General features: G+C 44.5%; 1 protein-coding gene across 1 annotated transcript in view; it reads left to right on the top strand.

Annotated features, from left to right (window-relative positions):
• The window catches only part of CCSER1 (coiled-coil serine rich protein 1), a 2,886,772-nt gene that overhangs the window by 2,397,199 nt on the left and 462,476 nt on the right, over positions 1-27,097 (top strand). The window contains exon 8 of the mRNA XM_069630566.1: positions 25,175-25,258. Coding sequence (XP_069486667.1) covers positions 25,175-25,258 — 84 coding nt within the window. The remainder of the gene's footprint in view (positions 1-25,174; positions 25,259-27,097) is intronic.

The raw sequence follows: 27,097 nt of genomic DNA, 5'->3' as shown, positions 1-27,097 counted from the left end.
TGTATATTGTAATATTTTTGGTGTCACAGAATCCTTAGAGATTTTTTGTCTTAATGCAGGCTTTTGGATATTATCCTCAAATAATACAATTTGTATTCCAAAATTAGGATCACAATGTCTTTAAACATGGCAAAAATCACCCAGGCTGCCGCAAAGTATTAGCTCAGTCCTGGAGGTCACATCTCCGAAGGGCATTGTGAAATTAGAGCTGTGCCCCAAATTTTGCTATTCATAAAGAAATTGGTCTAAGCTTCATTGAGGACAAAATGGCTCGATAACCAATTTTTTCGGGTTACAATTTGGGCTTTGACGCAACTCATTATGACAGATCTGTTGGGCAAACAGTGTGTGAAGAATATTGAGTGGTTCATAAATATGAGCTTCATGATTCTCGCCAGCGAAGTACCTTGACATGGACTAATACCACATTTCAGAGGGTCTCACTAAAAGGAGCCCGTTTTGAGCGTTAAACGAATTCCTTAGTAAAAGGACAGGACGCTATATTGAGTCACGTTGTCTGATGTGCCATTTTGATCTAGAAGATATGGCAATTTTCTTCTTCTTTTGCCCTGCAACTGGCCAATTGAGGAAGGGGCTATCAGTTCCATTACTGAAAGGAAAGGAAATAGATTGGTACAGTATTGTCCAGCCGTGTTCTTCTCCCTGAATCTAACAACTCCTTTAGTGGCTTAGTCACTTTCCTTGTAAATAAGAAGAGGCTGGAAAATATGGGGGGGTGGGGCGGAATAGGGGCTTAATACATTTTTGTCTGGTTCATGCCCAACAACGGCATTAAGGTGTTCTTGTATTCCCTACCGACTGCACTTGCACTTTAATATTGGTGAACACAAAGTCCTAATTTTACTACTACCACTGTATCATGGTGGATTATGTAATGGTACATTATGTAATGTTATAGAGATTTATACTGTGCACTGCTGTCATGTGCATTGTTGCCATGTCCTCTGGTGAATATGAAAGAGAGGGCTGCAGTGTAGTTAGTGTAGTGTGGAGAGGGTAAAGGTAAACGCTGTTGATGTTGTGTTAATACATGCTGACCGGAAATGTCATCTCCTCTGTGTGCAGATCTATTTGTTGCTGTTCTGTGTCAAGCGCATAGAGTCATTTTTGTCCAGACAGGAGCCATCCCTGCCAAGGGTGCTTGGATGCATAGATTTGAACAGTTACGTAAATTGGTTTTAGTGGTTTAGTGTTCTGTTGTTTGATGCCTGTTGGGTGTGATATCACATTGATTTCTGTTAATGAGCTGTAGTTTGTGTACTGTGTTTAAGCTGGGGATAGGCAAACCAGCTTGAAGGACATTCAAGCCTCTCTAAAGAATCTGGGTTTGAATCACTCCATCGATTCAAACCATATGAAGCTGAAGCTCAAAATGGTTCAAAACTGTTTTAATGGAATTTGAACCCATCATATAGATATGGGTATTCAAAGGTTCAATTTAGCTCATCTAAAAACGTAGAATAATAGTGAATTCTGGGATACTTATGGCCGAGGAAATGATATGATGTGTGTTCTTGTACATTGCACTTCTGCCACTATTGGTGGCATTGCTGTGCCATTATTGCCATCATGCCTTACCTGGAGCCATCCTATTGCAGACGGAGCAGAGAGGCAGACACCTGGCCTTCCTAAAAAAAACATCCTTTCTCAAGGTTCACATCTAGTTTAAGAACGGCACTTTATTTTTGTAATTGAAATCTTGCATTTCCAGAAAAACTGTTTATTTTGGTTTAACTTTGATGTACTTTCTTATAAGAAGAAAAATACAGCAGAGCCTGCTTAAGTGAGCTACTGCATGGTCAGCAGGCTACCGGTACTTTATTTCTGACATAGTATGGTTAATTTCAGAACACTGTTCATAAGAGGGATTTTTTCTGCTTTCAGATCATTTATTTTTCACCTCCTTTTAAAACTAAGTAGTCTTTTATATAATGTGCTTCTTTGATCTATGTGCTGTTTAACTGTTTTGTACACATATATTTAATTTTTCTATTATTGTATATTGTTTTTTCATTGAATAAGATTCTTCTTGGAAAATAAAGGATAGCATCTATGCAAGCCATTGTTTTGTGATTAAATAGAGATTTCAATTTTCTTTCCTATATTATTACAACTTTCTTTTCGTTTAGAAATTGATTTTTTGTAGTTGGCTAGCCAAAAGTTCATTTTTTTTCAGTTAACATTTCATTCATTTCTTGCTCCATATATTTGCTTTAATTTCAAACACCTAACCTTCAAAACATGAACAACATGTATATTTCTAAATAAAACATATTCTTCAAAGGTTGGTACTAGCTGGCAAAGTGTAAAGGAAGGGAGAAGGAGAGTCATTACAATTTGTGGCAGAACTTCTGTTAGGTAATGTCATTATACTTTTTCAGAGAGTGCCCTTACATTGACGGTGAGCTATAACAATGAGGCAAAGAGCTGCTTCTTTATCTAGGAGTGATAATGCAATTTTTGAGGCAGTGGGTTGTCAGTGAGGGAGACCCATTACAATTTTTGAGATTGTGGCTTTTCTGTAAGGAGCAGCCATTGGATGATTTATGGAGTGGTTTGAATTACTAGTCTCCAAAGTTTCAGCAATATAAAGCTGAATCAAATCAATATATGTCTATTGTTTCCTAATTTTAACCACAGTAAATGATTTGCTTGACGTGGTTTGAGCTGATTGGTCATGTATTAACTTAGCTCCGTGATGCTCGCGAGCCATCACAATAGAGACTCAAATGGTTCAAGACAATTCTATACCTTTTTTGCACTGTCAAAGTTGGCATATGAGTCGAGAATTTTAGGCTCATCCTGCTCTACATTGAGCTTCGCGCTTCAAAGTTAAGAATGTTAGAGTGAAAGGGTCATCACTCATTAATGTTTGAAACGTATTGCACACATTGATGAGGGACACCAGGTCCCAATTACTGTGAAGCACGAGGGAAAATAGTCACCGGATAGTCCAGACTATGCTGGGACAATCAAAAGCAGGAGGAAATATCAGACACCAATGAGCAAAACTGAATAAAGTGCATATTATCATAAAACAAGGGGGAAGATGACATTACAGAATATATAACAGTGGGACATCATGAACAAAAAACAGTATTGTGCATGTCTCGGGAGGATAGCTCAGTGGCAATGTGCTCACTTTGCAAGCAAGAAATACAGGTTCGATCCCCAGGTCCGTGCTTGAAAACCTCTGGGTATTAAGCACATTATAAATAACCTATCAGATCATATTAATATCAGACACCAAGGGGCTTAAAACAATATAGCAAAAGTTTAAGAGGGATACCAGGGACCACATCACTTTATAACACAAATTGCAGTAGGATACAAGGAAGCGAGTCACAGCACTTGTGCTACTCTGCTTAGCAAAATCATAGTAAAGCACAATTAGCAGAGCGGCACGGAAGGCAGTATTGTATTATAGCATCATTTAAGGGGAGCAAATATCATGGTTTTCCAATCCTGCGTTGAACATGCTTTTTGCTTTAAGTGGGAGCTGAAAATATGTAGGCCAAGGTCCCAGATCGCATGGGATGGGGGCCCTTATATTTATTGAGATGTGCCTTGAACTGTCTTCCGCAACTGACAGCGTGTAAATCCTTTAGAATCCACACTGAACACTATTTATGGAATTGAAAGAAATGCAATAGACTGGCGTAATTCCATTCTGGAAAATGGGTCCTCATTTGAGCCAATACTAGGAACATCATTTATCCCCTGGATAGCTGACTGCCACGGCCATAACACAAATAGGTCTGTCAACCTTCCAGGATCAACTGTGTTTTTGGATCAGGTAAAGATTCTTGGTGTTGTAACTCTCATTGAATCAAATTGGGTGGGTCAATTCATATAGAATAAAGGTCTACCATTAGCATAATTGTCAATGTTCTCCACATAGAGAGTTATACAATGTATACCCTAATCGACATGGAATGATGCGGTAGTGTGTGCTGCAGTAACCAGCGTTGCTTTGCATAAGTCTTTACGAGACAGAAACATAAACATGCCATGACATTAAACCCTGGGGATCAGTGACAATTGGCAGTTAACCTTAACATCTAGGTTTTCCATAACTGAAGACGGAATAATACTGACATCAAATTCTTCTTTAATGTTCCCCTTCCAAGACTCTCCTATATTCTGATCCTCCTTGAGGTCATTGGTAATGTAGACCTCTGGTACCCCTCTGCCCCTCTGTTCAGCATCCAAGACTTGGTGACCAACTGTATTACCTTCTGAATCTGAACCAATGCATATTTCATCGTATGAAACTCTGTCCTTGGAAACCTCATGTTAACCCTTTACACCTCCCCATTCAGCAAACGTATCCCCTCACAAATGTGTTCCCGAATAATATCTCGTTTTTATTAATTAATCACAGAACTATCATTCCATATATCTCACTGTCTCTCTGCCATCTACCACTGGATGGCACTTTGGTGTCTCGTGCATAATTTCTCAAAAACAAATTGATATATTTCCCTTGATTGAACTGCCCCACACCCTTTCCCCTCACTTGTATCCTTTTTCCCTTACCACTTTATGATACCACCATCCCCAGGATTTGCAACTTGCTGGTCCTCTTCTACAGTAGCTGGAAACACCAACACGTCATAACCTTAACTGACATGGCTGCTAGGATGAACCTCCTAAACAACTAGGAAAATCATAATTTGGATAAAGGATAAGTGCACACGTGTATGTTTGCTGGATGTGTGTGCAAACAAACCCCACATCGTGCATGTAGTGTGCCAACATGGCAGTGATAGATAACATATAACATATGCATTGACGTAAATCTGCTGGAACCCACATTCGTATAGACTATAGAGAGTGGGGCCCATGACCTAAACTATATATAATTGTGTGGTTGCAGGGTCTGGTTGCAGATGAATATCTAAATATAAACCAGGCCTGGTTCGAAATGGTTTTGTCTGGCACCTATACAATTATAAACACCCTACGTATGTGTTGTCATTTTGTTGACAGCTTGTTTGGCAGTCTTTCCGTCCTGACAGGGCCTTTTGTGTTTTCTGTTGTCTGTGTTGTTTTACCAAACAAAAATCATTGGGGTTTTTCCAAGGAAACCCTCCTTTTAATCTACCTGAAAGGGCATTTCACCACTGAAAAGGAAAACTCCTTGGGGGTTAGCTGGGAAACAGCACTTCAAAGAAAACTCTGGCAGTGCAATGGACAGCTTCTTTCAGGGTTCTGATTACTGGAGACTCTTCGTGTAGTAAAATAGAAGGGACAGAGTCAGAGTAGCCTAAGGGAGGACATTGCAGACGGATAAGGTTTCCACCATCTTGGAATTTCCTAGGGCTGTCAAACCTCCTGTTTCCCGCACCTCTTCCTGTAGACAGAGCACTCTAGGTATGACATCTAAACACAAAGGACTTGTGTTACAGCAGTGTGGATTGACCATTTACAGAAGGCTTGGCAAGGTACAATCCACAGTGCCATTTTGTTTATGCTAGACATGATTTTACCCTTATTTGATTGATCTTTGAACTACAGAAAAAGAAGATGTCACCTGGAGCCTGGATGGGAGTACAGTTTCCTCCAAAGCCCCCTGACATAGAGGTGAAGAGATAGGTTTCTAAGAAAGAGGCACTGTATTTCCAGCAACCAATGCAGGCGACCATTTGGGGAGACTGCTGTGGAACAAGGCCCATCTCTGCTGCATTCAAGCTGAAACCTGGATCATGGTCCATGAAGGTTAAGGACCCCTATAGGTGCTCTATGGCAACCCTGGCCTTGAAGTGCAGAATAAAGGACTTACTTTGCCCATGGAGGCCCTGCACTGGGTCACTGAGTCTCAGAGCAACTCAGAAGCAAAAACACAATCCAAAGGCAGGTATCCTGCATCAAGATGCTTTGTGAGCTGGATAGACCATGCTTCATGCACTTTGAGTTGTCACAGTACCTTTGTTTCGGCCTTTGTCACTCAAAGCACTTTAACCTGCTTTTACCTGCTTCAAGCCATCTGAATGCTCACTCAACCAACTAACGCTTAGCATGTCCATCTGTCTGGACTGCTGAGTCGAGCCCTGGGAAAAAGCTAACTCAGCCCATCTCAAACACTGATACGACCCAGTATAAGCTATTGTCTCACTCATTGATTTAAACCACTTCAATCCATTATCTAGACCCATCTTGAAACACATAATCAACCCATTGGAACTCATGGTCTTCATCTGTCTCGAACCCTGTCTTGACTCGTGGGGAAGCCCAACTTGACCACACAGTCTCGAATGGGGACATTTAAGACCCCACTCTCTACCTTGTTGGAGTCAACCTCTTTGGCTTTTGACATTGCTGCTATAATTCATGCCTGTCTGCCCCTGTCTTCATTACCCAGTGTGCCCCCATTCCTTACATACAAAGTATGAATTCTCTTTGGTCTCTACTACAAGGGTGTGTTGGTAGTGTTCTTATTAGTTGTCTGTACTTTTAGTTTGATTAAAATTTGTATTTTTCCTCAACCTTCATTGGACATTTCTCATATGTTGGTACCCCAGAACGATTCTTGCTTGTATTGCTTCTGTGCCGGCTCGCAACTTTACTGAAGAGTGGAAACCTGTCCTCAGCCTTCAGTACCTCAACACCTGAAGGAGGTACACCATTTAGGATGTGTCTGTTTCATCTTTGTGACTGGGGTCACTGCTGCTTTAGTCGTAGTGTGGGTCTGAGTAGACACTTTAGCCACTACTCATCCCTGCACACCTGCAGACCTGTAGTCATTGTGTGACCTATATATGCAGCAGAAACTGGGTGCCTGGAAGCTGACAAGCCTATCCAGGACCATGCATGTTGGAAGTGCTAGATGCCAGTGTGTCAAACGTGGCAACAACACAAATGTCCTGAAGTCACAGCTCATTTAATGAGTAAAGGAAAGCTACATGCAATACATACATTGCAGTGCTATAATGGTTGTAAGGCCAAAGTAGAACCTTATATATTTCTATTTAAAAAGAGGGGCATAGTCCAGTCAAATGCATGGCTCCTTCTTTGACTTCTATGGATAAGTTAAGAAAATAAAGTGTGAACCGATAATTTAATGCTGTCCTACATAATGACTTCCTGAATCAGTGTTAGAAGAGTAGGCCAGGATGAAAGGAGTTATTACATTTAAAATTAGAGGAGATACAGGGACATAGAAAATAAATGGCATCAGGGGGGCAGTATGCACAGGGGTGTTTACTTATCCCACCAGAAAAGTCAGAGTCTAGAAAAAGGAACATAGGAAGCATAACATAAAAACAAGTTTAGTTAAGCAGCAATCATCATGGGGGAAGACTGTTCTGGGTGGTAACAGCACACTCACCCGAGGCAATTGCATGTGGAAACAGAGGACCTATACCCTGGGCAGTGTGCCATTAACACTGTTGGCACACGTGTGAGTGAACAGGAACTTCAGTGGAGTGCTAAAAAAAAAAAGAAACATGTTTGAATAAAGGACAGGGGGCTCATGCTCTGAACACGAATCAGAGAGAGGGGAGGGGAGCCCCAGTAACGCGAGTCTGGCATAAGACGAACAACACGAAAAGGGGACGTGCAGGTGATGTGGGGAAAGACAGCATGGTTGTTATTCTACTTCAAGGCAGTCAGCCCCTACCCTGCTGAGCCTGCCTTGGGGAAGGGTGCGCTTTCCCATGCTAGGTGGTGGGCCTTTGGCAAAACCGTTAACAGGCCAGAAGCATTTTGAACTGGCATGTGACTGTCCCCTCTCCCGTGATGGGGCGGCTTGGTGAGGTTGACTAGGGGACCCTCCGCATACCACCCTCCGTGGCCCTGATCCACTGGTCCTCTTGATCACCTTATGTGATCTTCATGGAATAAGGCAGGGGACTATATTTATGTAGATTTTAATACTGTCAACTTACCCAGCAAGCACCAGAGTGTTGTACAAGAGAAAAGGCGAGATGCACTTAGGCCTTGGATTTTTGGAGATAAGGCCATCAAAAATACAAAGGGATGGGCTGAGAGGGCGGCTCACCAACATGATCCATGTTCTTTACGCCGAGCAGATTATCTCGCCATGTATTCATCAATGTTCCAGAACCTAACGCAACAGTTCAGCTGTTGCAAGTAATAACTCAACTACCTGGCAAAAGTAGGTGATATAGAGCTCGGAATACTGGTATTTCCATCCTTAAAATAGGAGTGTGCTAGTCCTTTAAAGCTCTATAACTCAAGTACACTTGCAGACCCAGCATGGGTAAAGAGCTGGGAGCCTGCAGACACCACAAGCCCTCAGAATACCACCCAAATATGTGCTCGGGGCCCTGGGCCCCATTTACATATGTGTGAGGTGATGGACTGTTGGGTGTCCTGACCCACATTTGAGCTATCATGCTGCAACATTTGGTGCTGTGGGCTTAGAAAATCCAAGATGGCCAAAAAGCCCACATGTGCGCCAGAATCCAGGAGAACCACGCAGTTTGTGCGCACACCAAAATGGCTGCCTAACTTGCCACCCACCAGTGTAAAGAAAGATCTTTGTTAACAAAATCCACTGTTACTGATGTCAAAAAGTTGCTGAAATCGTGGCTCATCGGACCACTTTAAAGATTCAACCCTTTTGTGGGGTTCCACATAACCATTTTACTGTAAGGAGCCCCATCAAAACCATGTTAAGCAAGGATTATTTACTACCATGTAAGAACCATTCCTGTTTGGAATGCATTAATCCAAGAAAGATCCCAAAAATGGATGCAGTACCAACAAAATCCTCAAGGGGGTGCTAGCGGTCTAAACTCTGACAGGAGAACTGAGTGCAGTTGCTGACAAAGGAATTTGACTCAGCTGACTTCAAAGGCTGCATTTTAATAAAAAATTAGCCACCTTCTGTTCCCAGAGGCCAGAAGCCTGGGAAACCCTCTCACCTCAAGAGATTCACACCACAGCCCAGGATATCACATGGTCATAATAACCAAATGCAAAATTACCCCCTCGTCTGCTGACCTCAGCCTCCTGGAGACCACACAATAGGCTCTTGCACTTGAATAGAATATGTTGATTTTGACTGTTTCCTGTCAACAAAGGCCTGCCTGCCAGCAGAGACATGTGACCACTGACCCACCCAAGTCTTGGAGGCGGACTCCAACACTCTGAGAACTGAATTGAAAGCAAAATATATATTTTACAGAAACACTGATAACTTATTGGGACTAAATGACAGGAATGCACAACTTTGAGTTCCTTAAAATGGAAACTTTGCCTACAATTCAAGCCCAAACTCCAATTTGTGTGATGTTCTGGGGCAAAACCCCGCCATTTATTGATACTACAGACTCTGTGTTTAAGCTAGAGACATGGGAATTTACTGGAGTATGTATGGACAGGCCGTTTATATGTGTATGATTTTTAATGAAAAACCAATATTGCAAAACCAGTTAAAAAACGCAAAATGTTGCCATTTCTGAATGCGAGCTCTTAGAAACATCAGAGTTTGAACAGAGTATACCTCATGTGATACGTGATGGGTGCATGTAATTTCAAACCACTGTGTATCTATGAAATATGTCTTTAGGTCAAATATAGATTTGTGTGTAATTTGACAGGGGAGTGTCCTTTCTGCAAGCCATTAAATGACATCATTCTGACACACAATCCTGCTCTCCAGTGAGAACGCAAAGAATTCTCCAACCTATCAGAACTCTGAAGGGGTTGGGCCTAGAAAGCTAGCCTCTCCACCCACTTTCAAAACACATACAAATAGACCTCTGGGACAAGTAGAGACATTCAATTCCATTTGCTGCGGAGCATGCTGACCAACGACTTCACATCCAGAGATCCAGACTTCAAATCCATCAATCTCCAGAACCTGTAGCAGTAACCAGAAAGCAGTGTTACATCCAGAATCCAGAGAGGCTAGACCAGCAGAGCAGAGCTGACCCAGATCACTGTGAAGTGCCGAGACCAGAACCGGAGTCCAGTCCAAAACCAGACCAGACCCGTGGCGAGGCCTATTTCAAAAATATATTGTGAGTACCTAGCAGAACTGTGCAGAACCAATCTCTTAGTTAAAATAATCTAATCCAAACTATTTTAATCTAACCAGAACTGCCTCCTAGAAGTTGTCACTTGTTATTTTGTAAAGCTGCACCCCTGTCACTTGTCAATTCTGAAGCTGCAAGCTGTCACCTGTCATTTAGAGTTTACTTAAAATCCGAAAAACAACCTTCACAAAATCGTTCATAACTCCGTAACCGTTTGGGCTAGGAACTTGGTTTAACTTTCCTCTGAAAGCTTAGAATCTAAGCTCTCCAACAAGCCTAGAACCGACTTCCTACTTTCTCTGCAATCACGATTCACGCATTCGCGAATTTTGCTGCGATTTGCGATTTGGCCCGATTTCTTTACTTGTAAAAAGATAGCTGCTTTTGCCTGAACTGCTAAATTTCGTTTGCCTCTTAAGAACCATCCCTGAATCATTGCTAGAGTGAGCCTGAACTAATATTAACTAGATACCACTCACCCTGAACCTCCTGAAGGGAATTAAAAGCATTTTCAGCATATTTCTCACTGCATTGTCACCATATTCAAAGCATTTTGCCTGTGTTTCAAAACTCCTATCTGTTGTATAAGCTGCTGGGGGGGAATTGAACTGAATTCTATTTGATTGCATTCCTAAGAACTGTGTGCTCTCATCTTCATCTCCTTACATTGCATAAAGGGGGGGTGAATTGTCCAAGAAAGTGATTACATTGTCTTTTGCTGAAATCCTATCAAGTTATTTTCTGTACTGCATTTTCATTCCACATTGCATCTATTTGAAACCATAAAAGTATTGTTGCTATCTTATCCATCCTATGCCCACTCATCATTGATTATAAAGAAGTGTGCTAGTGCCAGACTATCCATTATTGATTACTGCTCAGATTAAGTGTGATATTCAATTATTAATTTATTATAAAGGGTGATATATATATATATATTGTTTACATTCTCAAATAAACCTTTTAAACTTGCAAAACAGAACTACTTCTTGGCTCAGTGGGGTCAGGGGGATTCTAAGAGAGGGGTGTTATATAGGGGTAGTCATCCAGAACTCATGAACTGGACATAAAGATATATCAATAAGGGTTTCCATTCAGTATCCCAGACTAGGCATTGACTTAGCTGTAGTGTTGAATTGAATCCTCTTACAAATTGGGGGCTCGAGCGGACATCTGGGTTAGATCTATCACTTGTGAAGCTTAATACAGTGTGCTAACTGACGGGATACATACATCCGGTCGGATCACCATGCTGTTTTACGCTGTAAAGCACTCTTCAAAGGGACACTCTAAGGAAAAGGTCTGTTTTGCAAAAATAAAATACTAATTTCTGTAAGTCAGGACAGAGATCAATCTCTAGAATGACGACCTTGGTAGACATGAAAATAGCGAGAGAGCACTTCTTACATAAGATATTTGTGAGAGGTGAGTGGACTCATCTGGACCAAATGGTCTGGTTGCAGGCAATCGCGCAACAGGTCACTGAAACAGGGTCAGATATATGGGGAGATCAGGGTCCCCTACATGTGGCCCTGAGTGAACTATATATGGACCCTAAGGCCAAGGATGAGCACCACAAGATTGCCAGGGTAGCGGCATATTTATATTTACATATGGGAGCCATGCAGGACAAATGTGCTGAAGGCCAAGATCTGGCGAGTAGGCAACTGCTGGCATTACAGAAGGTCCAATCTGACCTGGTCTCTTCTGAGCAGAGGCTGCAGAGGAGCCAGGAGGCAGAAAATGATAGTAGGCAGTATATCATTAAAATAAAAGAGGACATGTATATACTGCAACAGGAAAAGGCTGACCAGGATACCAGAATTCTGGCCTTGCAGAAGGAACGCCAAGACAGTTTCGACTCCCTACTGCAGAGCCAGAAAAAGCTGTAGGAACAGATCAATTTCAACAGGGCATGCACAGAGCAGGTAGCCACCCTGCAAATCCAACTAGACAGAGAGAAAGAGGAGAGCAATAAACTGATCCTGAAAGACCTGGATACCCAGGCAGAGTTTGATCAGGAGCGCCAGAAAGCTGGTGCCTTCCAAAGGCAAAGGGACGACCTGAAGGTACAGATGCAGACTCTTAGTCAGGAAAGGGACACCTTAGGCCAAGAAGTCTGCCACTTAAGAAGAAAAATGGAAGAAAATCACCTGGCCCACCAGGGACTGGGTGACCTCCAAAAAGAACACCAGGACTTGCTAGAGCACACCAGGAGGGTGGAGGAGGCTCTGGCAAGACAGGAGCAGGCCAATAGGGACACAGCTCAGGAGGTAACCCTCCTGCAGCAAAGGCTGGCCCAGTGCTCCAGGACCAATCAGGAAACGCAGAGAGAGAATGAGGCTCTCTGCCAGCACAATGATAGGCTCCAACAACAGGTAGCGATGCAGGAGAGACTGATAGAGTCTAGTAAGGCCTTAACTGAGGAACTGAAGGCGCAGGCTCTTGCATTGCAACAGGGAGCAGGGGCGGATAGAGACCAGGTTCGCTGGGAAAGGGAAACTCCTGAGCATAACCTCAGCAGCCCTAGTACCAGAGGCCTTAATCTCTCTCAGTCCCTGGACTCTGCCACCCCCATGTCCCCTGGCGCAATTGAGCACCGGGCCACAGGGATGGCAGATTACTATCCAGCCAGAAGCATGGGGCTCACAGGCCATTACCTCCCAGAAATGGATGGGCGGGCATCCGAGTATGGGCACCCAAGCACAGTGCAATTTAGTGGGGAACCCCAGGAGAATAGGCCCATTAAGGGCATCCTGAAAACTTCTGCCCAGTTAGGTCAGTGGGGGGGCACCCATCAAATCCTGGCAGCAAAGAGGAATCTGAAGACTCCTCTGAATGGCGCAGAAAACAAGAGACCTGGTCCCCACATTCTGCCAGCCATTCCCAGGCTCGCAGAATCCGGGAAAACCTGGAAGATCAGACAGGAACCTCTGGGAGCAGTGCCTCTGAGTCAGAGGATGAATGGACCAGGGTTACCCGAACCAAAAAGGCCAATAAGGCAAAAAGGGCCTTGCTTAAGGACCCATTGAAACAGATTAAGGCAATCAGGAGTGTCATCACGCCTTATCATAAGAACGCCAAGTACTCTGTTTGGGAACACTTGGAGCTCTATGAGCAAATGATGGAGACTTTTCATTTGAAGGACAGCCAAAGCTGTATCCAATATGTAAAGTGGACATTCTCCCCAGAGTATTCGAGTTTCTTTGCAGGGCTGGAGGACCAAAATCATTCAAGGTGGTCCACCTATAGGGCGGCCATATTAAAACATTTTTCTGTTCACAGAAATCCCCAAGAGGCTCACAAGGCAGCCTACAATTTGCAATGTGGGGAGGATCAGGCCCCACAAGAGTGTGTGCAAGAATTAAAGCGTGCTTTTGCGCAGACCACCAGAAGGGTGCGCACAGACAGCAAAGAGTTTGTCAATACATTTTTCCATGCTCTCCCTAAATATATAATGACCCAGCTCGTGAGAGATTTTCATGAGAAAAGATCTTTAGACTGGGTCATTGAACAGGCTACCCGGATCTATGAGGTGCAGAAGCCTATCGAAAATAAAAATAACGCGCCGAAAAACCCCAAAACCAACAGCACCCCTGCTGCTGCCAAGGTGGCAGAGGTAAAGGTTGCCCCCGTTTTAGATTTGGAGATGGGGGGGCCTAAAAACCTGCCTGCACCAAATAATTCACAGCCCAGAAGGCCCTCAGGCCAGTCACAGACAGGGAGTCGAGGAGGTAGTCCCACAAATGGGGTCCCCCGCTCCCCTGACTATGTAAGTCCCCGCTATAAGGGAAACCGACCAATCCTGGGTTATGTGTGGACTCTTCCAGCCCAAGGGGGGGGATCCAGCCAAGCACCTAACCCAGGGAACTTCCCTCCCAACTTCCCCCAGGAGGGCAGAAATTCTCCAAATCCTGGGCAGAACTTTTTCCCCAGGTATCCACCCAATTTCCAGCCCCAAAATCATCCATCCTTCTTTCCCCAATTCCCTGAGCCCAGACAACCTAATCCGGGAGAGGGGAGGCCAAGGGTGGAGGGGTACCAAAATCTTCCCAACCAGGGGTACTACCAGAGAAGGGATAGCTACCCTTCCCGGGATCAGCCCAGGGGAGAAAATAGAGCCCTGTATCAGCCTGAGCGGGTTTCACAACTTGAGCGCCAGGTCCAAAATATGGCACGAGATCTGGGTCACATACTGAGGGCTCAACAGAACCCTCAGATGAGCATGCCACCGCAGAATGCCCCAAACTCAGGACCTGGTGCTCCAGAACAATGACGGGGGCAGCACCCCGATAACCCACCGGTTCCCAGGGAGGAGGCACAAGAGGAAGGGGGGTGTAAATCCTTGGAGGAAGCTTCCTTCCCAACTTGTAAACAGCCCCTGGAAAACCAGGAACCGGAAACAAAATCTCCTACCCCTGAAAGCCTGCCTCCCAAGGAGCAGAGGGGGGGTAGGAGAAACAAAGGACCCAAACAGACCCACTTTGTGGAGGAGGTACAGGTCTTCCAATTTCAGGGAGAGGGATCCTCAGAGGATCCTGGGGAAAGGACCTTCTCCTTCAGAGATGGGGGAACTCCTCCCAAGGAAAAATGGGTCCAAGGGATTCCAATCCAGACTGGGGAGATGTGGAGACTGAGCTACCGCCGCCCATCATCTCATCCCAGAACCCACAATACCGAAATCCCCTGGTTCAAACCTATCCTGGTGACTGCCTCCAAAAAGGGGGGGGCGGCCCAGAACCGGAACCAGGGGAACCCACGATGGCTCTGATCTCCAGTTGCCAACTTTTTCTTTCAGATTCCCAAGGCTCTCCACAAAATTCTACCCAAATCTCTTCGCTAGCAATGTCCAAAACCAGAAAGTTAGCCCACCAGTTGTCTAAAAATGTGCATTATCTGTGCCCCCTTGAGGAGAAGGAGGGAAGATACTATGCCCCGGTACAAGTACAGGGGCAGGGTACAATTTTGGCACTGGTGGACACTGGATCCCAAGCTACCCTTCTGTCCAAAAGGGCCTTTGATGAACTAAATGCCGGAAGGGGGGAGAATTACCGTATTCTTCTCACCTCTCTTCCTAGACAACTGCAGAACTTTGACGGGAAGGAAATTCCCGTTGAGGGGACTGCAGACTTGGACATTAAAATTGGGCGACACAAGGTGAAACACCCGGTCATAGTAGTGGCTCCAGAGGGCACCCCTTGTTTACTAGGGAATGACCTCCTGAGAAGGTGGTCACCCCTAATAGATTGTGTAAACAAGGTCCTCTGGACCCAGACTAGCCAACCAATAAAATTAAAACAGAGTGTCAACCATGTTAGTTTAAACGGCACCTGCCACATGGTTGAACAAAAATCTGACCAAGTAGAATTTCACTTCCAGAACAACCAAACTCCAGACGTGACAGTAATAGCAGTAGGACAACAGACTGGTGATGGGGGGTCCTCTCTATTTCTGAAAATCAACCTTCCTTCCAGTTTAAGGTGGTATTCCACACTGGAAGGAAACACTCTGAAATTCTTCACCAATCCACAATCAGAAACTCCCACTCCTATAGTCCAGAAAGATGTGAAATCAGCTCAGAGCCTGGCTGGTATTCAGCAAATTGGAGAGCAGTTGTTCATCCCTGTTCAGTTAAATGATGGGAAGGACTCTGTTCTCGCTCGAGTGTGTGTGAACAACGGTAAGAGCTTCATCAGTGAAGCCATGTTCCGCCAACTCCCAAAAGATCCAGCCATTCCCACATTCAAACTGATAGACAAATGGGAAATGGACCTGGAAGCACCTAATTCCAAACATCTCCTGCCAAGCAGGTGTATGCTCAAAATCTCCATTGGCAACAAGAGCATAGTCCATAATTGTTGGGTCATACGAGACGTCACTGCCGCCTTTTACTTAGGCATTGACATTCTCAATCGCTTTGCCATTAGTTTGGACCTAAAAAACTTCAAAGCTTGGTCCCGATTAGCGGATATTCCCATGGGCTTTGATGATCCAGAAAAAGCCTTTAGGTGAGCTCAATTGCTACCTTATGCAGTTGAAATTCAGATTAAAGAGGAAGTCACCATCCCAGAAAGGACCCAACAATTCTCCCTGGAAGTGAAAGTTAAAAGAGGACAACATTTGAAAAACCCTGATGCTTACATACATCTAAACGCTTCTCTCCAACAGCAAGGGTTGGGGGTAAACCCGACCCCATTAGTCAATATAGAACATGACACCATCCCAATAGAGGTGGATAATAGCGACTTAAAGAGTATTACTCTAGCCGCAGGCACCATTATTGGAATGGCGGTTGATGACCAACATTTCTCCATTGATTTAGGAAATGAACTGTTGGGACCAATCCCCAAGGACTGCTTTGACAGTGACAGTGATGACAATACAACACCAGACAGGATTTTTACCCGGCATGGGGGGAACTTCCTGGTGTACACTTCTTGCCCTTATGGTAAGGAAGATGTGACTTGTGACTTCAGGAGGGATGAGGTGATTTTCCAGGTCCATGAGGGCTGCCTTTCCCACCTGAAGCCTCCAGTCCAAATCAGCACTCTGACCAGGGACTTCTCCACCCAGTGGAGGAGGCCGCTGAAATAGCCAAAACAGAAGTCTTTCCAGGCTTCAGGCAGATGGTGGAAGAGAGAGTCAACCTAGCTGATGCCTGTGTGACTCTGGAACAAAAGCAAAAGTTGAAACAAGTTTTCTTGGATTTCCAAGATCTCTTTGCGGTAGACTCATATGACTGTGGTCGCACCGACATCCACACAACAACAATCCCCACGGACCCTGGAATGACTCCAGTGTTTGTGAAGCAATATCGCTTGCCTCTCGCATCCATGGAGTCCCTTACTGAAGTAATTAAACCTTGAGTCCCGGGGAATAATCCGTCCAGTCCACAGCACCTTCAATAACCCGGTGCTGGGAATATTGAAGCCAAACGGCCAGTGGAGACTCTGCGCCGACCTCCGGGAGCTCAACAAACGGGTCCATACTTCCCGATGGCCTCTGCCCTACATTGACCAAGGGCTGGCCCAGATCCAGGGGTCACAGGTATTCACTGCAATAGACCTGACCAATGGATACTGGACTGTGCCTGTCAGTAGGGAGGACCAATACAAGCTGGCTTTTACCTTTGGGGGCCAGCAGTACACATGGACCCGGACTCCCTTCGGATACCTCAACTCCGGCAATGAATTCAACATTTTCCTACACAAGGCCATGCCCGACCTGGGTGCAAGGGGTAACATGGCTTATGTAGATGATGTCCTCATCAAAAGATCATCTGTGGAGGAACACATAGCGGAGATCCGTTATGTTCTGACCCAGTTGAGGGCCGCCGGAGCAAAACTTTCCTTTCAGAAAGCACAGTGGTGTAGAACCCGTGTTAATTTCTTGGGGCATGAGATTACTCCTCAGGGTCTCTGTCCCCAGGAAAAGAAAGTGGAAGCACTTCAGAAACTGAAAGACCCCACAACTCTGCGGGAACTAAGGAGCCTCCTTGGACTGACTAATTACAGCAGAAAGTTCATTGAGGGCTACGCAGAGATCACCAGACCCCTGATTCATCTCCTGAAGGGGGGGTCAAGTGGGAATGGGGTCCAGAACAAGCCGAGGCGGTAAAACAACTCAAAAGAAGCCTCTCACAAGCGCCTTGTCTAGCTTACCCTGTCAGAAACAAGGAGTTCTTCCTGGAGACGGGGTTCTCTAATACGTGCTTGACGGCAGTATTATACCAAAAGCATGACAAGGTCAATAAAGTAATCTCCTATGCGAGCAAAACTTTATCCTCTGTGGAGGAAAAATTCAACGATTGTGAGAAGGCACTCCTGGCAACGGTGTGGGCATTGAAGAATTACCGCCCGTTTAGCCATGGGGAACACATCATAGTGGAGACCCCACACCAGCCTCTGCAATATCTCCAAAGTGACAGAATCCGGGCCGGAAATGTGAGTAATTCCCGAATTACTTCCTGGATTCTGTCAATGCAAGGCTTTCCTGTGGAGGTCAGATATGGCCAAAACAAGAAGAGTCCCCTCGCGCAAGGTCTGGCTGACTTGCATGATTGTGCCAGAGAAAACTGTCTCGAGGACGAAAGTCTAAAAATCAAGGACAACATGGAGGCATACCTTAATTCCCCACACAAAGTCTTTGAAGAAGACAAGTGTGAGGGAATGCCCACTGTCTATGTGGATGGATGCTCTTACCATGTTGACAACAACGGGGAGAAAGAACTGGTGGCTGGCGTAGGGAATGCATGGGTGAAGGAGTTCCCAGAACCCTCCGCCGGATACAAAATTGGTCCCCGAAGTAGTCAGGTGGCAGAATTGATGGCTGTGCATCAGGCCATCCTCACTGCTGTCCAACATCAACTCCACGAACTGGTCATAATCACTGATTCGGATTATGTACGGAACGGGTTCGTGGAGCACCTGGTTAATTGGAAAATCAGAGGCATGTTATGTGCTAATAACAAACCCCTGAAACATGGGAAGTTAATCCAAAACATTGATGTGCTGGTCACATCGAATGGGATGACCATCTACTGGAAAAAGATCAAGGGTCATTCCAAAGTAGAGGGACCAGACAAAACTGGAAATGACTTAGCTGATCAGCTGGCCAAAACCGGGGCCATCCAAGGGGATCTAATTGAGATTGAGTCACTGTTGGGGGAAATCCAGGTCACTGCTATCACTAGGTCCCAGACAAATGCTCACAATGATCTTTCAATTGTACAATGGAGTAAGGAGACCCCTGATGCTGATTTAATTACAGCTCAGAAGGGGGATCCAATTATTGGTAAGTTTTACCAACACCTTGAGGACCCTGAGAACTTTCCCCTGACGGATACCGATTACATTGGGAAAGAGGACCAAAGAGTGTTGATGAAATGTCCAAAGATGTTCCGCATCCAAGACGGATTGTTGGTAAGGAAATCCAAAGCTGGCCACGATCAGTGGGTGGTTCCTACCTCATTCTGAAGCCTGATGTTAAGTCACGCCCATGATGCGGCCACCGCCGGTCATAGGGGGTTTCACACAACATTGGAAATCTTAAGAGAGGTTGCCTACTGGCCACACATGGGCCAGGACCTCAACCAATATTTGAAGGGTTGTCTTGTGTGTGCACAATTTCAGCCAACATCCCTCACACACCGGGCGCCTCTCCAAAAGAGGGGAATGACACTCCCATGGTCAGATTTACAAATCGACTTTGTAGGCCCCGTGATTCGCTCCGCTAGGGCGAATAAGTACATTTTGACTGTGACATGCTTGTTTACCAAGTGGGTGGAATGTCTCCCAGCCCCAAACTGCAAGGCAGAAACGGCCGCTGCCTTGATGGTTAACCACATCGTTTCCTGTTTTGGACTACCTCAAAGGATTGAGTCAGACAGAAGTAGCCACTTCACCAGTGAAGTGATGACAAAGATGTGGGAGATACTGGGGGTCAAGAGAAAGCTACACATTGCTTACAGGCCAGCTTCTTCTGGAGCAGTGGAACGCTACAACCGGACAATTGTGAGCACCTTAAAAAAGTTTGTGGCAGATTCTGGGCCAAGTTGGCATATCCGATTACCTCTGGTCCTAATGGCCATCAGATCTACCCCTTCATCTGCAACCAAAATGTCACCATTCGAGTTGATGACTGGGCGCAAGATGGTGCTTCCTCAGCATTTGCTCTACAGGACCCAAGAGCAGACACTGATAAATGCCTCCACAACTCATGAGTATGTGGAGAATTTAAGGAAACACCTTCAACATGCTTTTGCCTATGCTCAGCGGAATCTAGAAAGATCAGCCGAGAGTATGAAGACCCACTATGACCTGAAAACTTCCAGGAAGGAATATCAGGTGGGGGATCGGGTCTATTTATACAACTTCCAAAGAAACCAGGCAAAACAGCGAAAATTCTTGCCTACATGGAAGGGACCCTTTGAGATTATAGACAAGATCTCCCCTGTGGCCTACAAGATCCGCATCCCCAAAGGCGGTTTGGCAGAGGGGGAAGACAAGTGGGTCCACATAAACCAGTTGAAGTGTTGCCATCCCAGGCACACTTTGCAGCAACTGGAGGAGTCCTCGGTAATCCCAGAGGGTACCGCTCCAGAGTAATTCAATTCCAACCCTAAAAGATCCTACATATAGCCTATCAAATTCTGTGTTTCTCAAGTTTATGTGTTCCTGTCTCTTAATTTAAAAAAATGTGCATGTTCATATCTGTTGAGTTCTAAAATATATATGCCACCCCACTATATCAATGGTGGGGGAGAAATGTCCATGAATAGGTATTGCCGCTTTTCCTTTGTCGTCCTAGGAGAAAGAAAACCTGGAGACTGGCCAAGGAGGACGATCCGGAGACCGGGAGCAGAGACCCAAGGGGCCCGGGGTACCGCCCAATATTCCCATCAGGACCGGCGAGGAGAACCGATCGATCAGTACCGGATGGAGGAAAAGATGCTGAACTGTGCCATTGCAGAATTGGAAGACCCTTGTGCACCCGACTCCCCATCGACTCAAATTCAAAGTGCAGTCGCGTGGGGGGGCTTTGTTGGGTGTGCTGACCCATGTTTGAGCTATCATGCTGCAACATTTGGTGCTGTGGGCTTAGAAAATCCAAGATGGCCAAAAAGCCCACATGTGCGCCAGAATCCAGGGGAACCGCGCAGTTTGTGCGCACACCAAAATGGTTACCTAACTTGCCACCCACCAGTGTAAAGAAAGATCTTTGTTAACAAAATCCACTGTTACTGATGTCAAAAAGTTGCTGAAATCGTGGCTCATCGGACCACTTTAAAGATTCAACCCTTTTGTGGGGTTCCACATAACCATTTTACTGTAAGGAGCCCCATCAAAACCATGTTAAGCAAGGATTATTTACTACCATGTAAGAACCATTCCTGTTTGGAATGCATTAATCCAAGAAAGATCCCAAAAATGGATGCAGTACCAACAAAATCCTCAAGGCGGCGCTAGCGGTCTAAACTCTGACAGGAGAACTGAGTGCAGTTGCTGACAAAGGAATTTGATTCAGCTGACTTCAAAGGCTGCATTTTAATCAAAAATTAGCCACCTGCTGTTCCCAGAGGCCAGAAGCCTGGGAAACCCTCTCACCTCAAGAGATTCACACCACAGCCCAGGATATCACATGGTCATAATAACCAAATGCAAAGTGACCCCCTGGTCTGCTGACCTCAGCCTCCTGGAGACCACACAATAGGCTCTTGCACTTGAATAGAATGTGTTGATTTTGACTGTTTCCTGTCAACAAAGGCCTGCCTGCCAGCAGAGACATGTGACCACTGACCCACCCAAGTCTTGGAGGCGGACTCCAACACTCTGAGAACTGAATTGAAAGCAAAATATATATTTTACAGAAACACTGATAACTTATTGGGACTAAATGACAGGAATGCACAACTTTGAGTTCCTTAAAATGGAAACTTTGCCTACAATTCAAGCCCAAACTCCAATTTGTGTGATGTTCTGGGGCAAAACCCGCCATTTATTGATACTACAGACTCTGTGTTTAAGCTAGAGACATGGGAATTTACTGGAGTATGTATGGACAGGCCGTGTATATGTGTATGATTTTTAATGAAAAACCAATATTGCAAAACCAGTTAAAAAACGCAAAATGTTGCCATTTCTGAATGCAAGCTCTTAGAAACATCAGAGTTTGAACAGAGTATGCCTCATGTGATACGTGATGGGTGCATGTAATTTCAAACCACTGTGTATCTATGAAATATGTCTTTAGGTCAAATATAGATTTGTGTGTAATTTCACAGGGGAGTGTCCTTTCTGCAAGCCATTAAATGACATCATTCTGACACACAATCCTGCTCTCCAGTGAGAACGCAAAGAATTCTCCAACCTATCAGAACTCTGAAGGGGTTGGGCCTAGAAAGCTAGTCTCTCCACCCACTTTCAAAACACATAAAAAGAGACTGCTGGGACAGGTAGAGACATTCAATTCCATTTGCTGCGGAGCATGCTGACCGACGACTTCACATCCAGAGATCCAGACTTCAAATCCATCAATCTCCAGAACCTGTAGCAGTACCCAGAAAGCAGTGTTACATCCAGAATCCAGAGAGGCTAGACCAGCAGAGCAGAGCTGACCCAGATCACTGTGAAGTGCCGAGACCAGAACCGGAGTCCAGTCCAAAACCTGACCAGACCCGTGGCGAGGCCTATTTCAAAAATATATTGTGAGTACCTAGCAGAACTGTGCAGAACCAATCTCTTAGTTACAATAATCTAATCCAAACTATTTTAATCTAACCAGAACTGCCTCCTAGAAGTTGTCACTTGTTATTTTGTAAAGCTGCACCACTGTCACTTGTCAATTCTGAAGCTGCAAGCTGTCACCTGTCATTTTGAGTTTACTTAAAATCCGAAAAACAACCTTCACAAAATCGTTCATAACTCCGTAACCGTTTGGGCTAGGGACTTGGTTTAACTTTCCTCTGAAAGCTTAGAATCTAAGCTCTCCAACAAGCCTAGAACCGACTTCCTACTTTCTCCGCAATCATGATTCACGCATTCGCGAATTTTGCCGCGATTTGCCCCGATTTCTTTACTTGTAAAAAGATAGCTGCTTTTGCCTGAACTGCTAAATTTCGTTTGCCTCTTAAGAACCATCCCTGAATCATTGCTAGAGTGAGCCTGAACTAATATTAACTATATACCACTCACCCTGAACCTCCTGAAGGGAATTAAAAGCATTTTCAGCATATTTCTCACTGCATTGTCACCATATTCAAAGCATTTTGCCTGTGTTTCAAAACTCCTATCTGTTGTATAAGCTGCTGGGGGGGAATTGAACTGAATTCTATTTGATTGCATTCCTAAGAACTGTGTGCTCTCATCTTCATCTCCTTACATTGCATAAAGGGGGGGTGAATTGTCCAAGAAAGTGATTACATTGTCTTTTGCTGAAATCCTATCAAGTTATTTTCTGTACTGCATTTTCATTCCACATTGCATCTATTTGAAACCATAAAAGTATTGTTGCTATCTTATCCATCCTATGCCCACTCATCATTGATTATAAAGAAGTGTGCTAGTGCCAGACTATTCATTATTGATTACTGCTCAGATTATGTGTGATATTCAATTATTAATTTATTATAAAGGGTGATATATATATATATATATATTGTTTACATTCTCAAATAAACCTTTTAAACTTGCAAAACAGAACTACTTCTTGGCTCAGTGGGGTCAGGGGGATTCTAAGAGAGGGGTGTTAAATAGGGGTAGTCATCCAGAACTCATGAACTGGACATAAAGATATATCAATAAGGGTTTCCATTCAGTATCCCAGACTAGGCATTGACTTAGCTGTAGTGTTGAATTGAATCCTCTTACAGGACGGTGTAGCACGTAAGCTTTCTGCCTGGCCCACACACTCTACATGTGGCAGAGAACTTGCTTGTAGATCCTGCTGATCTCAACATCTGATGAACAACCTACCAATCTACTTTTGACCTGCAAAAAAAAAAAAACAAGTTATTCAAACTATACGTGGGAGAGTTTTGTGTCCAGCGTTAGTGCACTCTGGGGATGGAACATGAGAAAGGTCAGTGTACATGTGTTCGAGAGCTAAACTAGTGATTAGTGAATGGTTCCATGAGTTGACTACATGAGAGAAAGCATAGAAGGAATGCTCCATTCATTGCACCCTTTCTTGGGGGTGATGGTGTTTTTCTGCTTGCTGAACAATCCCCTCTTGGCCCCCAAGTGCTTGAACTGAATTCCAATGATCTGGTAGCTAAGGAAGATTAACTGATGCTTAAACAAGGAGAGCAGGGCTGACTAAAGACTTGCGAAGGCTCACAGTGGCCCATAGCTGTACAATGTGTAGGGACCGCCCTCGCCTACATTCCGGAAAATAGTCTGTGCTACAAGTGCCACTATAACGAAATTTAGCAAGGATGTGAATTGCTACAGATTGTCATGGGGCAGGCTGCCAGCAAAACGCTGAAATACGAAATGTGCACTGAGGCAGGGGCCCATTACAACTGAAAAATTTGAAAGGCCCTGATGCAATCCTGCGAGCCATCCCTCCTCTGCTGCTTGAAAACATTCTGCTACTGTACAACATATGTGGAGAATTCGGATGACTTGTTTATAATGAACAATACAATAATGGCAATTTCATCTAAGTACTTCGACATATGTTGAGTATTTGCTCTGTCTCTGTGCATGCCTGACATTTCCATACTCACCTGGGCATTACCAGCAAGCACAGGAATTGCCACACTGACGTTTCATAAGGGACACCAGTACAGGTGACAATGTTAAGTGCTGATGAATGACACATTCAGGTAGATGCAATCTGCACAATTCTCTTTTTGGCCGCATTTGAGCCCCTCACTGATAATTAGCGACTGTCAGTTTGTGCGAATATTGCAGTGGAATTCTAGGTACAGGGCTTTAAGTGGGCCGTGGCTAGTTGGAACTGAGCCCAGCTGTCTCCAAAAAGGGCTCCTGTTTCAGGGCCCGGCTGCAGCCCAACCCTGTCTAGCCCCAGCCACGCTGACACCCAAGGCAGCCTGTTTAGAAGCGCTGCGGTTAGACCGGCTGCCTGCAGGTGTCAGCACTTTGGATTAGAAAAAAGAAAAGGATTTTCTAAACCAACGTTTTAGCACCTGCAAGCAGCCTGTGTAACTGTGCAGCACTTCGACCACAAGGGCTGCTTGATGTCTCTGTACTCAGAAACAGGAGGAGGGCTGAACCACCCAGCTCTCCTTTTGTTTCCAAGTAAATAGTCATCACACAGCATGAAGCCTATCCAGCCCCCCTCTTGTTTCTGAGTACAGAGCCATCAGCAACAGGCAGACCTTTCAGTAAAGGAGCCCCTGGTTTAGAGTTGCACCACAGGGCTCCTTGAATGAAAGGACTGCCTGCTGCTTGTGAGCAGGGGCACACTGGTGTCACACCTTCCCATAACGCTTCCGGCTGCGTTGGTTTGTTTATACCACACTTTCACAATATGTCATCAAATCTCACAAACGACACGGAGAACTTGGGTTTCATTACTCAGATGCAATTATCTCTCACTGTGCACTGTGTGAACTGGCTTTTCGTGTCAGAGCAACAGCGAAGTGCCCAGCCTACACTAATGCCGCGTTTCATGTCTTACAGGATATAATGAGAGACGAAGCCGCGCTTCTGAAGCTGCAGCTGAAGGAGAGAGACGAGCTCATTTGCCAATTGCGGGAGGAGCTGGTAAGCCGCGCATGCCTCGTACCTCTTTTTTTTTTTTTTAGACACAAAACAAAACATATAAACACACAGGAGCATACGTCACCTGACAAATCCTTTCACTCCATGAGAACGAGTTTTCACGCAGCACAGGGCATCGCAACGGGATACAGGAGTCATTTTGCTTGATTAATGCGTCTTTCATTACCCGCCATTTTCTGGACGCCGTGGGCGTCAGTCAGGGCCACCGAACGTACCAGGGAGCGCTCGGCTTTAAAAGATTAGCTTGACAGTCGTCTTGTGATATTGTAAAGGCATTCATCTCTTAGAAAATGAAGCAGTGTTTGCTGCCTGTGTGGCTGTAAATATACGTTTTCAAACTCGATCCGTCATGGGGTATTGATTACTGCCACAGAACATGGAGACAGGAAAGTTCACTTAACTTTCAATGTGCCTTTGCTATGAAGAAATAGGCACTGTTCCGAACAGTGCAGATCTATCTTTGAGTTTTACGAATCCCCGGGTACAAACATTTTGTAAGCCCCCCACTCTGCGTATTACTTTTTACACTAACCCAATGAGACCACCAGTAAGAGAAAGACAACTCTGCAGTGAGTTTTTTGGATGTTGGTAACCACATTTGGTTTGTTGTTATGACTATATAAAAAAGGAGAACAAAGTCAGTTTCCAGTCAATAATCAAATGACAAGTTACTAATTGCATAGAAATGGCAACAAAGTAAAGCCATTCGATACCATTAAACACCAATGGCCAGTTCATACTGGGGAATTGGAATCAACTAGTTATGTATGACACCATGAATATATGGAACATGAACCAACATCCACGTGCCACAAAATGAATCCAATAAAAATACATTTCTAACTTGTAGAAATTGTAGAATTTCTAAGATTGCACATGTAAATATTATTGATTATTACTGTATCTGTTCATACTAACAGTATCAATGTATCTGTAAATATCTAATGTCTGTAAATATGTTTAATATATGCCAAACATATGTCTTCCATGGTTGCTGGTGGTAACTCTTGTAATGTGTATTACCTGCTTTCCAGCACCCTGATACCCACGGGTTTGGCATGCTCTGCATATGTTAAATAAATAAATAACTGGTTGGCTGGAATTTCCAACAAGGGAATAAAAAGCCCTATCTCTGTAATAGAGGTTCACTTATGTCATTGTAATGTGGGAACTTATTAGCAATGTGCTCACTCTTTATAATCAGTGCTGTGCCCGCTTGACAAGTCGTTCAATCTTTAGAAAGGACAGACCCTCATTTACCACATAAATGCTCATTTCAGAGACATTCCCCTTCACTTTGTTCATCTCAATTATCATGTAGACCACACACTGATTGCCAATGAGGAGTCTTCATATAGCACGTTTAACCAAATGTCCCCAATGTAAGCCAAATAGGCCCTCATATTAGATTCTTTAAGCTGCCAACTTTTGGAAGTATGTATTGGTGGTATATAAAAGAGTAATTTAAAAGTACACGTGAAAGAGTGGGCAGAGCCTTCAATGATTCCTAGTTGGACTTCAGGATGGTCCTACTCAACCATAGCACGCACCAGTATAAAATATATTTACCACGGACACTAAGCTTATTTAGCAAAGATAAGAATTGCTTTCCTAGTGCTATTCGCAGTATTTTTTGCTGGAGTAGCATTCTTATTCCTTCCAAAGTAGCTCATCGACATGGTTTGAATCCTGGGATATGCCGTGGAGGGAGATATTTCCAAATGAGAAAAAGAGTACTCTCGTACAAGACAGGTCTCATAGAAAAAGCCATTGTGTGGTGTGTGTATGTGTGAGTTTGTGTGCACATACGCATGTGCACCA

The sequence above is a fragment of the Ambystoma mexicanum genome, chromosome 6q (assembly GCF_040938575.1).
Source record: "Ambystoma mexicanum isolate Mex_15411 chromosome 6q, UKY_AmexF1_1, whole genome shotgun sequence".
NCBI classification, from domain to species: Eukaryota; Metazoa; Chordata; class Amphibia; order Caudata; family Ambystomatidae; genus Ambystoma; species Ambystoma mexicanum.
This window is presented reverse-complemented; position numbering and strand designations above follow the sequence as displayed.